Source organism: Oncorhynchus gorbuscha, linkage group LG14 (genome assembly GCF_021184085.1).
Source record: "Oncorhynchus gorbuscha isolate QuinsamMale2020 ecotype Even-year linkage group LG14, OgorEven_v1.0, whole genome shotgun sequence".
Taxonomy (NCBI): Eukaryota; Metazoa; Chordata; class Actinopteri; order Salmoniformes; family Salmonidae; genus Oncorhynchus; species Oncorhynchus gorbuscha.
In genome coordinates this window covers 80,243,893-80,259,236 of record NC_060186.1, presented here as the reverse complement: position 1 = coordinate 80,259,236, position 15,344 = coordinate 80,243,893, and the positions used below count along the sequence as shown (strand labels likewise).

The window sequence follows — 15,344 nt, the reverse complement described above, 5'->3', positions numbered from 1 at the left end:
AGTGATATAGAATGAATCTGATACACAACACTATAAAACCTAGTGATATAGAATGAGTCTGATACACTATAAAACCTAGTGATATAGAATGAGTCTGATCCACTATAAAACCTAGTGATATAGAATGAGTCTGATCCACTATAAAACCTAGTGATATAGAATGAGTCTGATCCACTATAAAACCTAGTGATATAGAATGAATCTGATACACAACACTATAAAACCTAGTGATATAGAATGAGTCTGATCCACTATAAAACCTAGTGATATAGAATGAATCTGATACACAACACTATAAAACCTATTGATATAGAATGAGTCTGATCCACTATAAAACCTAGTGATATAGAATGAGTCTGATCCACTATAAAACCTAGTGATATAGAATGAGTCTGATACACAACACTATAAAACCTATTGATATAGAATGAGGCTGATACACTATAAAACCTAGAGGTATAGAATGAGTCTGATCCACTATAAAACCTATTGAAAATGAACAACTATTGCCACAAATACCTTTTTATGCCACTTAGCACCTCCCCTCCAAGAGCACCTGTGGTTGTTTTACCTTAATCACTCCTGCTACTTATTAGTATTAAATTATTTACACAAAATTTTTAAAAAACAATTGCTTGATTGCTTAGCCAGTCGATAATGACAAACTAGAGTTAATGAAAGTATTTAACCTAGTTTCATTCTGTGATGTCATAATGAGGCATGTCATCACAAACCATTCTAAGGTTTCTCAGGAAGTGACAGAACATTGGCTACCGTTTGCAGCCAATCGTAGTAAGCAATGTTAACAGTCCAGTTTATGGACCTAAAAGCCTATGATAATAAGGCTAACATGAGAATATCTTCTCTAAGATGCTTTTTTTTATGGACACTTAGTCAGATTCCTTCCCATAAACTGACCTGAAGAAGATGTCCAACAACATTTTGGTATTGAATATCAAAAAAATCGAACCCAAAATATTACTCAATGCTTCTATGAATTTGAACGAGGCCATCCACCACACATCCATTACATGTGAATTTTAAACCCTCAGAACAATCAGCTTTCAAAGCATTCAGGGGAACACGTCCCATACAATGCTGTGATTGAAGAGTCAGAGCAGACACTGTGGTTGTGCTGTGTTCTCACTTACCTACACAGCCCTTTAGTCAGTACAGTCACTTAGCTGACTGAACAGACACAGGCTGGCTGGCTGCATTCCAGGCACGAAGCCAGCAGGTGTCGATGATCAGACTTCATGACATTTCATACCCAACAAAGATACAACAGCCCCTCCTCCAACACATTAATGTTTTATTAAAAGCTTGAAATGAAATATGATTGCTTATTATTGAATTTTCAGGCTTCAAATTCTTGACTGCTGGTGGTTCAATTAATCTCTCCCTCTTGTTGTTCTTCTAGTTACTGGGACACGGCGTATGACACTGATGTCATGGACAACCGAGTGGGACTAAATCTACTATACGCTCAGGTGAGGGGTCGCAGGTCAGAGGTCATACCGGTTGTCTACTGGCTTTTCTTCCCCTTCATTTGGGGTTTATGGGTATTTTGAATGATCAGGTTTGTGTTTTAGGATTTCCTTGTATACCTGAAACTTGCCTCCTCTGTGATGATACCAGTATCACCGTCTTGTTTCCAGGGCAAAAACACCAAGCAGACAGCTCTTTGTTCCTTTTACAAACCTGCTGTTCGAAAATAACGACACGTGACTCTGGATGATAACATAGTGATGTTCGTTTCCAACATTAAAACTGTTTTACTAAAGAAGTTAAATCTGCTTTGTGTTTTGTTCCCTTGCCACAATACTAACAGGTATCGTGATACTAGTATCATCCCAGCCCTATTTCCTTACTGGTCTGCCCCAAATGGCACCCTACTGTCTGTATAGGGCCCATAGGCCTCTTGTCAAAAGTAGTGCACTATGTAGGGAATAGGGCTCTGGTCTATATGAGAGCAATATGGGGAATAGTGCTCCATTTGGGAAGTAGGCATGTCGTTCTATAGCAACACCCCCTACCCAGATACAGCAGCAACATGGGGGTGTTTCTATAGCAACACCCCCTACCCAGATACAGCAGCAACACGGGGCTGTTTCTATAGCAACACCCGCTACCCAGATACAGCAGCAACATGGAGGTGTTTCTATAGCAACACCCCCTACCCAGATACAGCATCAACATGGGGGTGTTTCTATAGCAACACCCCCTACCCAGATACAGCAGCAACATGGGGGTGTTTCTATAGCAACACCCCCTACCCAGATACAGCAGCAACATGGGGATGTTTCTATAGCAACACCCCCTACCCAGATACAGCAGCAACATGGGGGGTGTTTCTATAGCAACACCCCCTACCCAGATACAGCAGAAACATGGAGGTGTTTCTATAGCAACACCCCCTACCCAGATACAGCAGCAACATGGAGGTGTTTCTATAGCAACACCCCCTACCCAGATACAGCAGCAACATGGGGGTGTTTCTATAGCAACACCCCCTACCCAGATACAGCAGCAACATGGGGGGTGTTTCTGTAGCAACACCCCCTACCCAGATACAGCAACAACATGGGGGTGTTTCTATAGCAACACCCCCTACCCAGATACATCAACAAAATGGGGGTGTTTCTATAGCAACACCCCCTACCCAGATACATCAACAAAATGGGGGTGTTTCTATAGCAACACCCCCTACCCAGATACAGCAGCAACATGGAGGTGTTTCTATAGCAACACCCCCTACCCAGATACAGCAGCAACATGGAGGTGTTTCTATAGCAACACCCCCTACCCAGATACAGCAGCAACATGGAGGTGTTTCTATAGCAACACCCCCTACCCAGATACAGCATCAACATGGAGGTGTTTCTATAGCAACACCCTCTACCCAGATACAGCATCAACATGGGGGTGTTTCTATAGCAACACCCCCTACCCAGATACAGCAGCAACATGGAGGTGTTTCTATAGCAACACCCCCTACCCAGATACATCAACATGGAGGTGTTTCTATAGCAACACCCCCTACCCAGATACAGCAGCAACATGGAGGTGTTTCTATAGCAACACCCCCTACCCAGATACAGCAGCAACATGGAGGTGTTTCTATAGCAACACCCCCTACCCAGATACAGCAGCAACATGGAGGTGTTTCTAGAGCATTTCAGAGATGGTTCATCTGATATGGCTGCTGTCTTGGCTCTGTGTGGGGGCTTCGCTAATGTTATGGGCCAAAGGATGCAATATTTTTGGGGGGAAAGAGAGAATTGTCTGTTTACCATTGTCTGCAATGTGTGTGTCATTGACTTGTATATGTGTGTATGCAGCTGCCAAATGTGTGTGTTTTGGTGTTGAATTCAACAGTGGAATAGTTCATGTTTGACTTAAACTGAGGAACAGTTGGTATCTGAAGCCTCTATGAGGAGGGTTTGGGGCAGAAAGATGATCCTCGTCTCACTCCTCTCCCTAGACGGTGTCGGACATAGATAGAGGCTGGATCCTCGTTAACAAGGACCAGCACAGACAGCTGAAATCACTGCAGGAGAAGGGATCCAAGAAGGAAGTAAGCAAGACTGTCTCCTAGAACTATATCCCTCTTCTTCTTCTACCAAGACTGTCTCCTAGAACTATATCCCTCTTCTTCTACCAAGACTGTCTCCTAGACCTATATCCCTCTTCTTCTACCAAGGCTGTCTCCTAGACCTATATCCCTCTTCTTCTACCAAGACTGTCTCCTAGAACTATATCCCTCTTCTTCTTCTACCAAGACTGTCTCCTAGACCTATATCCCTCTTCTTCTTCTACCAAGGCTGTCTCCTAGACCTATATCCCTCTTCTTCTTCTACCAAGGCTGTCTCCTAGAACTATATCCCTCTTCTTCTTCTACCAAGACTGTCTCCTAGAACTATATCCCTCTTCTTCTTCTACCAAGACTGTCTCCTAGACCTATATCCCTCTTCTTCTTCTACCAAGACTGTCTCCTAGAACTATATCCCTCTTCTTCTTCTACCAAGACTGTCTCCTAGAACTATATCCCTCTTCTTCTTCTACCAAGGCTGTCTCCTAGAACTATATCCCTCTTCTTCTACCAAGACTGTCTCCTAGACCTATATCCCTCTTCTTCTTCTACCAAGACTGTCTCCTAGAACTATATCCCTCTTCTTCTACCAAGACTGTCTCCTAGACCTATATCCCTCTTCTTCTACCAAGACTGTCTCCTAGAACTATATCCCTCTTCTTCTACCAAGACTGTCTCCTAGAACTATATCCCTCTTCTTCTACCAAGACTGTCTCCTAGACCTATATCCCTCTTCTTCTACCAAGACTGTCTCCTATAACTATATCCCTCTTCTTCTTCTACCAAGGCTGTCTCCTAGACCTATATCCCTCTTCTTCTACCAAGACTGTCTCCTAGACCTATATCCCTCTTCTTCTTCTACCAAGACTGTCTCCTAGAACTATATCCCTCTTCTTCTTCTACCAAGGCTGTCTCCTAGAACTATATCCCTCTTCTTCTTCTACCAAGACTGTCTCCTAGAACTATATCCCTCTTCTTCTTCTACCAAGACTGTCTCCTAGAACTATATCCCTCTTCTTCTTCTACCAAGACTGTCTCCTAGACCTATATCCCTCTTCTTCTTCTACCAAGACTGTCTCCTAGAACTATATCCCTCTTCTTCTTCTACCAAGACTGTCTCCTAGAACTATATCCCTCTTCTTCTTCTACCAAGGCTGTCTCCTAGAACTATATCCCTCTTCTTCTACCAAGACTGTCTCCTAGACCTATATCCCTCTTCTTCTTCTACCAAGACTGTCTCCTAGAACTATATCCCTCTTCTTCTTCTACCAAGACTGTCTCCTAGAACTATATCCCTCTTCTTCTACCAAGACTGTCTCCTAGACCTATATCCCTCTTCTTCTACCAAGACTGTCTCCTAGAACTATATCCCTCTTCTTCTACCAAGACTGTCTCCTAGAACTATATCCCTCTTCTTCTACCAAGACTGTCTCCTAGACCTATATCCCTCTTCTTCTACCAAGACTGTCTCCTATAACTATATCCCTCTTCTTCTACCAAGACTGTCTCCTAGAACTATATCCCTCTTCTTCTTCTACCAAGATTGTCTCCTAGACCTATATCCCTCTTCTTCTACCAAGGCTGTCTCCTAGAACTATATCCCTCTTCTTCTTCTACCAAGACTGTCTCCTAGACCTATATCCCTCTTCTTCTACCAAGGCTGTCTCCTATAACTATATCCCTCTTCTTCTTCTTCTACCAAGACTGTCTCCTAGAACTATATCCCTCTTCTTCTTCTTCTACCAAGACTATCTCCTCGAACTATATCCCTCTTCTTCTACCAAGACTGTCTCCTAGAACTATATCCCTCTTCTTCTTCTACCAAGACTGTCTCCTAGAACTATATCCCTCTTCTTCTTCTACCAAGGCTGTCTCCTAGAACTATATCCCTCTTCTTCTTCTACCAAGCTGGTGCAGAGTGACAATATTATAGAAGAAGAAGAAGTTGAATGGGTTGGAGGCAAAATCTCCTGTGAATTAGTTATAAAGTGGAGCAATGGCTTCCAATCAACTACATAGTAACTTTGTAGGTAGTCGCACAATTTAGTAGTTAACCGATTTGTATCTCCAATACTCCCTTTAGGAAGACATTTTGGATTAAAAATGAAGCTATTGTAGAAGTTTGTGGCCAGTGGTGTAGCCAATGTCTTCCTGCCTGTCTCACCAGTTCATTTTGCTAGTTCGTGTCTTCCTGCCTGTCTCACCAGTTCATTCTGCTAGTTCATGTCTTCCTGCCTGTCTCTCCAGTTCATTCTGCTAGTTCATGTCTTCCTGCCTGTCTCTCCAGTTCATTCTGCTAGTTCATGTCTTCCTGCCTGTCTCTCCAGTTCATTCTGCTAGTTCATGTCTTCCTGCCTGTCTCTCTAGTTCATGTCTTCCTGCCTGTCTCTCTAGTTCATGTCTTCCTGCCTGTCTCTCTAGTTCATTCTGCTAGTTCATGTCTTCCTGCCTGTCTCTCCAGTTCATTCTGCTAGTTCGTGTCTTCCTGCCTGTCTCTCTAGTTCATGTCTTCCTGCCTGTCTCTCTAGTTCATTCTGCTAGTTCATGTCTTCCTGCCTGTCTCTCTAGTTCATTCTGCTAGTTCATGTCTTCCTGCCTGTCTCTCCAGTTCATTCTGCTAGTTCATGTCTTCCTGCCTGTCTCTCCAGTTCATTCTGCTAGTTCATGTCTTTCTGCCTGTCTCTCTAGTTCATGTCTTCCTGCCTGTCTCTCTAGTTCATTCTGCTAGTTCATGTCTTCCTGCCTGTCTCTCCAGTTCATTCTGCTAGTTCATGTCTTCCTGCCTGTCTCTCTAGTTCATTCTGCTAGTTCGTGTCTTCCTGCCTGTCTCTCTAGTTCATTCTGCTAGTTCATGTCTTCCTGCCTGTCTCTCTAGTTCATTCTGCTAGTTCGTGTCTTTCTGACTGTCTCTCTAGTTCATGTCTTCCTGCCTGTCTCTCTAGTTCATTCTGCTAGTTCGTGTCTTCCTGCCTGTCTCTCTAGTTCATTCTGCTAGTTCGTGTCTTCCTGCCTGTCTCTCTAGTTCATTCTGCTAGTTCGTGTCTTTCCGCCTGTCTCTCCAGTTCATTCTGCTAGTTCATGTCTTCCTGCCTGTCTCTCCAGTTCATTCTGCTAGTTCATGTCTTCCTGCCTGTCTCTCCAGTTCATTCTGCTAGTTCATGTCTTTCTGCCTGTCTCTCTAGTTCATGTCTTCCTGCCTGTCTCTCTAGTTCATGTCTTCCTGCCTGTCTCTCTAGTTCATGTCTTCCTGCCTGTCTCTCTAGTTCATGTCTTCCTGCCTGTCTCTCTAGTTCATTCTGCTAGTTCATGTCTTCCTGCCTGTCTCTCTAGTTCATTCTGCTAGTTCATGTCTTCCTGCCTGTCTCTCTAGTTCGTGTCTTCCTGCCTGTCTCTCTAGTTCATGTCTTCCTGCCTGTCTCTCTAGTTCATGTCTTCCTGCCTGTCTCTCTAGTTCATGTCTTCCTGCCTGTCTCTCCAGTTCATTCTGCTAGTTCATGTCTTCCTGCCTGTCTCTCCAGTTCATTCTGCTAGTTCATGTCTTCCTGCCTGTCTCTCTAGTTCATGTCTTCCTGCCTGTCTCTCTAGTTCATGTCTTCCTGCCTGTCTCTCCAGTTCATTCTGCTAGTTCATGTCTTCCTGCCTGTCTCTCCAGTTCATTCTGCTAGTTCATGTCTTCCTGCCTGTCTCTCTAGTTCATTCTGCTAGTTCATGTCTTCCTGCCTGTCTCTCTAGTTCGTGTCTTCCTGCCTGTCTCTCTAGTTCATGTCTTCCTGCCTGTCTCTCTAGTTCATGTCTTCCTGCCTGTCTCTCTAGTTCATGTCTTCCTGCCTGTCTCTCCAGTTCATTCTGCTAGTTCATGTCTTCCTGCCTGTCTCTCTAGTTCATTCTGCTAGTTCATGTCTTCCTGCCTGTCTCTCTAGTTCATGTCTTCCTGCCTGTCTCTCTAGTTCATGTCTTCCTGCCTGTCTCTCCAGTTCATTCTGCTAGTTCATGTCTTCCTGCCTGTCTCTCTCTCTAGTTCATGTCTTCCTGCCTGTCTCTCTAGTTCATGTCTTCCTGCCTGTCTCTCCAGTTCATTCTGCTAGTTCATGTCTTCCTGCCTGTCTCTCTAGTTCATGTCTTCCTGCCTGTCTCTCTAGTTCATGTCTTCCTGCCTGTCTCTCTAGTTCATGTCTTCCTGCCTGTCTCTCCAGTTCATTCTGCTAGTTCATGTCTTCCTGCCTGTCTCTCTAGTTCATGTCTTCCTGCCTGTCTCTCTAGTTCATTCTGCTAGTTCATGTCTTCCTGCCTGTCTCTCTAGTTCATTCTGCTAGTTCGTGTCTTCCTGCCTGTCTCTCCAGTTCATTCTGCTAGTTCGTGTCTTTCTGACTGTCTCTCTAGTTCATGTCTTCCTGCCTGTCTCTCTAGTTCATTCTGCTAGTTCGTGTCTTCCTGCCTGTCTCTCCAGTTCATTCTGCTAGTTCGTGTCTTTCCGCCTGTCTCTCCAGTTCATTCTGCTAGTTCATGTCTTCCTGCCTGTCTCTCTAGTTCATTCTGCTAGTTCGTGTCTTCCTGCCTGTCTCTCCAGTTCATTCTGCTAGTTCATGTCTTCCTGCCTGTCTCTCTAGTTCATTCTGCTAGTTCGTGTCTTTCTGACTGTCTCTCTAGTTCATGTCTTCCTGCCTGTCTCTCTAGTTCATTCTGCTAGTTCGTGTCTTCCTGCCTGTCTCTCTAGTTCATTCTGCTAGTTCGTGTCTTTCCGCCTGTCTCTCTAGTTCATTCTGCTAGTTCATGTCTTCCTGCCTGTCTCTCTAGTTCATTCTGCTAGTTCGTGTCTTCCTGCCTGTCTCTCTAGTTCATTCTGCTAGTTCGTGTCTTCCTGCCTGTCTCTCTAGTTCATTCTGCTAGTTCGTGTCTTCCTGCCTGTCTCTCTAGTTCATTCTGCTAGTTCGTGTCTTCCTGCCTGTCTCTCTAGTTCATTCTGCTAGTTCGTGTCTTTCCGCCTGTCTCTCCAGTTCATTCTGCTAGTTCATGTCTTCCTGCCTGTCTCTCCAGTTCATTCTGCTAGTTCATGTCTTCCTGCCTGTCTCTCCAGTTCATGTCTTCCTGCCTGTCTCTCTAGTTCATGTCTTCCTGCCTGTCTCTCTAGTTCATGTCTTCCTGCCTGTCTCTCCAGTTCATTCTGCTAGTTCATGTCTTCCTGCCTGTCTCTCCAGTTCATTCTGCTAGTTCATGTCTTCCTGCCTGTCTCTCTAGTTCATTCTGCTAGTTCATGTCTTCCTGCCTGTCTCTCTAGTTCATGTCTTCCTGCCTGTCTCTCTAGTTCATGTCTTCCTGCCTGTCTCTCTAGTTCATGTCTTCCTGCCTGTCTCTCCAGTTCATTCTGCTAGTTCATGTCTTCCTGCCTGTCTCTCTAGTTCATTCTGCTAGTTCATGTCTTCCTGCCTGTCTCTCTAGTTCATGTCTTCCTGCCTGTCTCTCTAGTTCATGTCTTCCTGCCTGTCTCTCCAGTTCATTCTGCTAGTTCATGTCTTCCTGCCTGTCTCTCTCTCTAGTTCATGTCTTCCTGCCTGTCTCTCTAGTTCATGTCTTCCTGCCTGTCTCTCCAGTTCATTCTGCTAGTTCATGTCTTCCTGCCTGTCTCTCTAGTTCATGTCTTCCTGCCTGTCTCTCTAGTTCATGTCTTCCTGCCTGTCTCTCTAGTTCATGTCTTCCTGCCTGTCTCTCCAGTTCATTCTGCTAGTTCATGTCTTCCTGCCTGTCTCTCTAGTTCATTCTGCTAGTTCATGTCTTCCTGCCTGTCTCTCTAGTTCATGTCTTCCTGCCTGTCTCTCCAGTTCATTCTGCTAGTTCATGTCTTCCTGCCTGTCTCTCTAGTTCATTCTGCTAGTTCATGTCTTCCTGCCTGTCTCTCTAGTTCATGTCTTCCTGCCTGTCTCTCTAGTTCATGTCTTCCTGCCTGTCTCTCTAGTTCATGTCTTCCTGCCTGTCTCTCTAGTTCATTCTGCTAGTTCATGTCTTCCTGCCTGTCTCTCTAGTTCATGTCTTCCTGCCTGTCTCTCTAGTTCATGTCTTCCTGCCTGTCTCTCTAGTTCATGTCTTCCTGCCTGTCTCTCTAGTTCATTCTGCTAGTTCATGTCTTCCTGCCTGTCTCTCTAGTTCATTCTGCTAGTTCGTGTCTTCCTGCCTGTCTCTCCAGTTCATTCTGCTAGTTCGTGTCTTTCTGACTGTCTCTCTAGTTCATGTCTTCCTGCCTGTCTCTCTAGTTCATTCTGCTAGTTCGTGTCTTCCTGCCTGTCTCTCCAGTTCATTCTGCTAGTTCGTGTCTTTCCGCCTGTCTCTCCAGTTCATTCTGCTAGTTCATGTCTTCCTGCCTGTCTCTCTAGTTCATTCTGCTAGTTCGTGTCTTCCTGCCTGTCTCTCCAGTTCATTCTGCTAGTTCATGTCTTCCTGCCTGTCTCTCTAGTTCATTCTGCTAGTTCGTGTCTTTCTGACTGTCTCTCTAGTTCATGTCTTCCTGCCTGTCTCTCTAGTTCATTCTGCTAGTTCGTGTCTTCCTGCCTGTCTCTCTAGTTCATTCTGCTAGTTCGTGTCTTTCCGCCTGTCTCTCTAGTTCATTCTGCTAGTTCATGTCTTCCTGCCTGTCTCTCTAGTTCATTCTGCTAGTTCGTGTCTTCCTGCCTGTCTCTCTAGTTCATTCTGCTAGTTCGTGTCTTCCTGCCTGTCTCTCTAGTTCATTCTGCTAGTTCGTGTCTTCCTGCCTGTCTCTCTAGTTCATTCTGCTAGTTCGTGTCTTCCTGCCTGTCTCTCTAGTTCATTCTGCTAGTTCGTGTCTTTCCGCCTGTCTCTCCAGTTCATTCTGCTAGTTCATGTCTTCCTGCCTGTCTCTCCAGTTCATTCTGCTAGTTCATGTCTTCCTGCCTGTCTCTCCAGTTCATTCTGCTAGTTCATGTCTTCCTGCCTGTCTCTCTAGTTCATGTCTTCCTGCCTGTCTCTCTAGTTCATTCTGCTAGTTCATGTCTTCCTGCCTGTCTCTCTAGTTCATTCTGCTAGTTCATGTCTTCCTGCCTGTCTCTCTAGTTCATGTCTTCCTGCCTGTCTCTCTAGTTCATTCTGCTAGTTCATGTCTTCCTGCCTGTCTCTCTAGTTCATTCTGCTAGTTCATGTCTTCCTGCCTGTCTCTCTAGTTCATGTCTTCCTGCCTGTCTCTCTAGTTCATTCTGCTAGTTCATGTCTTCCTGCCTGTCTCTCTAGTTCATTCTGCTAGTTCATGTCTTCCTGCCTGTCTCTCTAGTTCATGTCTTCCTGCCTGTCTCTCTAGTTCATTCTGCTAGTTCATGTCTTCCTGCCTGTCTCTCTAGTTCATGTCTTCCTGCCTGTCTCTCCAGTTCATTCTGCTAGTTCATGTCTTCCTGCCTGTCTCTCTAGTTCATTCTGCTAGTTCATGTCTTCCTGCCTGTCTCTCTAGTTCATGTCTTCCTGCCTGTCTCTCTAGTTCATGTCTTCCTGCCTGTCTCTCTAGTTCATGTCTTCCTGCCTGTCTCTCTAGTTCATGTCTTCCTGCCTGTCTCTCTAGTTCATGTCTTCCTGCCTGTCTCTCTAGTTCATGTCTTCCTGCCTGTCTCTCCAGTTCATTCTGCTAGTTCATGTCTTTCTGCCTGTCTCTCTAGTTCATGTCTTCCTGCCTGTCTCTCTAGTTCATGTCTTTCTGCCTGTCTCTCCAGTTCATTCTGCTAGTTCGTGTCTTCCTGCCTGTCTCTCTAGTTCATGTCTTCCTGCCTGTCTCTCCAGTTCATTCTGCTAGTTCGTGTCTTCCTGCCTGTCTCTCCAGTTCATTCTGCTAGTTCATGTCTTCCTGCCTGTCTCTCTAGTTCATGTCTTCCTGCCTGTCTCTCCAGTTCATTCTGCTAGTTCGTGTCTTCCTGCCTGTCTCTCCAGTTCATTCTGCTAGTTCATGTCTTCCTGCCTGTCTCTCCAGTTCATTCTGCTAGTTCATGTCTTCCTGCCTGTCTCTCTAGTTCATGTCTTCCTGCCTGTCTCTCCAGTTCATTCTGCTAGTTCATGTCTTCCTGCCTGTCTCTCTAGTTCATTCTGCTAGTTCATGTCTTCCTGCCTGTCTCTCTAGTTCATGTCTTCCTGCCTGTCTCTCCAGTTCATTCTGCTAGTTCGTGTCTTCCTGCCTGTCTCTCCAGTTCATTCTGCTAGTTCATGTCTTCCTGCCTGTCTCTCCAGTTCATTCTGCTAGTTCATGTCTTCCTGCCTGTCTCTCTAGTTCATGTCTTCCTGCCTGTCTCTCTAGTTCATTCTGCTAGTTCATGTCTTCCTGCCTGTCTCTCTAGTTCATTCTGCTAGTTCATGTCTTCCTGCCTGTCTCTCTAGTTCATTCTGCTAGTTCATGTCTTCCTGCCTGTCTCTCTAGTTCATGTCTTCCTGCCTGTCTCTCTAGTTCATTCTGCTAGTTCATGTCTTCCTGCCTGTCTCTCTAGTTCATGTCTTCCTGCCTGTCTCTCTAGTTCATGTCTTCCTGCCTGTCTCTCTAGTTCATGTCTTCCTGCCTGTCTCTCCAGTTCATTCTGCTAGTTCGTGTCTTCCTGCCTGTCTCTCTAGTTCATTCTGCTAGTTCGTGTCTTTCCGCCTGTCTCTCCAGTTCATTCTGCTAGTTCATGTCTTCCTGCCTGTCTCTCCAGTTCATTCTGCTAGTTCATGTCTTCCTGCCTGTCTCTCCAGTTCATTCTGCTAGTTCATGTCTTTCTGACTGTCTCTCTAGTTCATGTCTTCCTGCCTGTCTCTCTAGTTCATTCTGCTAGTTCATGTCTTCCTGCCTGTCTCTCTAGTTCATGTCTTCCTGCCTGTCTCTCCAGTTCATTCTGCTAGTTCATGTCTTCCTGCCTGTCTCTCCAGTTCATTCTGCTAGTTCATGTCTTCCTGCCTGTCTCTCCAGTTCATTCTGCTAGTTCATGTCTTCCTGCCTGTCTCTCTAGTTCATTCTGCTAGTTCATGTCTTCCTGCCTGTCTCTCTAGTTCATTCTGCTAGTTCATGTCTTCCTGCCTGTCTCTCCAGTTCATTCTGCTAGTTCATGTCTTCCTGCCTGTCTCTCTAGTTCATGTCTTCCTGCCTGTCTCTCTAGTTCATGTCTTCCTGCCTGTCTCTCTAGTTCATTCTGCTAGTTCATGTCTTCCTGCCTGTCTCTCCAGTTCATTCTGCTAGTTCGTGTCTTTCTGCCTGTCTCTCCAGTTCATTCTGCTAGTTCGTGTCTTTCTGACTGTCTCTCTAGTTCATGTCTTCCTGCCTGTCTCTCTAGTTCATTCTGCTAGTTCGTGTCTTCCTGCCTGTCTCTCTAGTTCATTCTGCTAGTTCGTGTCTTCCTGCCTGTCTCTCCAGTTCATTCTGCTAGTTCATGTCTTCCTGCCTGTCTCTCTAGTTCATGTCTTCCTGCCTGTCTCTCTAGTTCATTCTGCTAGTTCATGTCTTCCTGCCTGTCTCTCTAGTTCATGTCTTCCTGCCTGTCTCTCTAGTTCATTCTGCTAGTTCATGTCTTCCTGCCTGTCTCTCTAGTTCATGTCTTCCTGCCTGTCTCTCTAGTTCATGTCTTCCTGCCTGTCTCTCTAGTTCATTCTGCTAGTTCATGTCTTCCTGCCTGTCTCTCCAGTTAATTCTGCTAGTTCATGTCTTCCTGCCTGTCTCTCTAGTTCATTCTGCTAGTTCATGTCTTCCTGTCTGTCTCTCCAGTTCATTCTGCTAGTTCGTGTCTTTCTGCCTGTCTCTCCAGTTCATTCTGCTAGTTCGTGTCTTTCTGACTGTCTCTCTAGTTCATGTCTTCCTGCCTGTCTCTCCAGTTCATTCTGCTAGTTCGTGTCTTCCTGCCTGTCTCTCTAGTTCATGTCTTCCTGCCTGTCTCTCCAGTTCATTCTGCTAGTTCATGTCTTCCTGACTGTCTCTCTAGTTCGTGTCTTCCTGCCTGTCTCTCTAGTTCATTCTGCTAGTTCATGTCTTCCTGACTGTCTCTCTAGTTCGTGTCTTCCTGCCTGTCTCTCTAGTTCATTCTGCTAGTTCATGTCTTCCTGCCTGTCTCTCCAGTTCATTCTGCTAGTTCATGTCTTCCTGCCTGTCTCTCTAGTTCGTGTCTTCCTGCCTGTCTCTCTAGTTCATTCTGCTAGTTCATGTCTTCCTGCCTGTCTCTCCAGTTCATTCTGCTAGTTCATGTCTTCCTGACTGTCTCTCTAGTTCGTGTCTTCCTGCCTGTCTCTCTAGTTCATTCTGCTAGTTCATGTCTTCCTGCCTGTCTCTCCAGTTCATTCTGCTAGTTCATGTCTTCCTGCCTGTCTCTCTAGTTCATGTCTTCCTGCCTGTCTCTCTAGTTCATGTCTTCCTGCCTGTCTCTCTAGTTCATGTCTTCCTGCCTGTCTCTCTAGTTCATTCTGCTAGTTCATGTCTTCCTGCCTGTCTCTCTAGTTCATTCTGCTAGTTCATGTCTTCCTGCCTGTCTCTCCAGTTCATTCTGCTAGTTCATGTCTTCCTGCCTGTCTCTCTAGTTCATGTCTTCCTGCCTGTCTCTCTAGTTCATTCTGCTAGTTCGTGTCTTCCTGCCTGTCTCTCCAGTTCATTCTGCTAGTTCGTGTCTTCCTGCCTGTCTCTCCAGTTCATTCTGCTAGTTCATGTCTTCCTGCCTGTCTCTCTAGTTCATTCTGCTAGTTCGTGTCTTCCTGCCTGTCTCTCTAGTTCATTCTGCTAGTTCATGTCTTCCTGCCTGTCTCTCTAGTTCATTCTGCTAGTTCATGTCTTCCTGCCTGTCTCTCTAGTTCGTGTCTTCCTGCCTGTCTCTCTAGTTCATGTCTTCCTGCCTGTCTCTCTAGTTCATGTCTTCCTGCCTGTCTCTCTAGTTCATTCTGCTAGTTCATGTCTTCCTGCCTGTCTCTCCAGTTCATTCTGCTAGTTCATGTCTTCCTGCCTGTCTCTCCAGTTCATTCTGCTAGTTCGTGTCTTCCTGCCTGTCTCTCTAGTTCATGTCTTCCTGCCTGTCTCTCTAGTTCATGTCTTCCTGCCTGTCTCTCTAGTTCATTCTGCTAGTTCATGTCTTCCTGCCTGTCTCTCCAGTTCATTCTGCTAGTTCATGTCTTCCTGCCTGTCTCTCCAGTTCATTCTGCTAGTTCATGTCTTCCTGCCTGTCTCTCTAGTTCATGTCTTCCTGCCTGTCTCTCCAGTTCATTCTGCTAGTTCATGTCTTCCTGCCTGTCTCTCCAGTTCATTCTGCTAGTTCATGTCTTCCTGCCTGTCTCTCTAGTTCATGTCTTCCTGCCTGTCTCTCCAGTTCATTCTGCTAGTTCATGTCTTCCTGCCTGTCTCTCCAGTTCATTCTGCTAGTTCATGTCTTCCTGACTGTCTCTCTAGTTCATGTCTTCCTGCCTGTCTCTCCAGTTCATGTCTTCCTGCCTGTCTCTCTAGTTCATTCTGCTAGTTCATGTCTTTCTGACTGTCTCTCTAGTTCATGTCTTCCTGCCTGTCTCTCTAGTTCATTCTGCTAGTTCATGTCTTTCTGACTGTCTCTCCAGTTCATGTCTTCCTGCCTGTCTCTCTAGTTCATTCTGCTAGTTCATGTCTTTCTGACTGTCTCTCTAGTTCATGTCTTCCTGCCTGTCTCTCTAGTTCATTCTGCTAGTTCATGTCTTCCTGCCTGTCTCTCTAGTTCATTCTGCTAGTTCATGTCTTCCTGCCTGTCTCTCTAGTTCATTCTGCTAGTTCATGTCTTCCTGCCTGTCTCTCCAGTTCATTCTG

At 45.4% G+C, this 15,344-nt stretch overlaps 2 protein-coding genes across 7 annotated transcripts in view; one reads left to right on the top strand and one right to left on the bottom strand.

Annotated features, from left to right (window-relative positions):
- Positions 1-15,344, bottom strand: part of si:ch211-278j3.3 (E3 ubiquitin-protein ligase RNF19A) — a 210,066-nt gene that overhangs the window by 72,474 nt on the left and 122,248 nt on the right. The gene's annotated exons all lie outside the window — the stretch shown is intronic.
- The window catches only part of LOC123995467 (sorting nexin-17-like), a 57,975-nt gene that overhangs the window by 26,596 nt on the left and 16,035 nt on the right, over positions 1-15,344 (top strand). For both annotated transcript variants that reach the window (XM_046299104.1, XM_046299103.1), the window contains exons 5-6: positions 1,421-1,490; positions 3,485-3,577. In XM_046299104.1, coding sequence (XP_046155060.1) covers positions 1,421-1,490; positions 3,485-3,577 — 163 coding nt within the window. The remainder of the gene's footprint in view (positions 1-1,420; positions 1,491-3,484; positions 3,578-15,344) is intronic.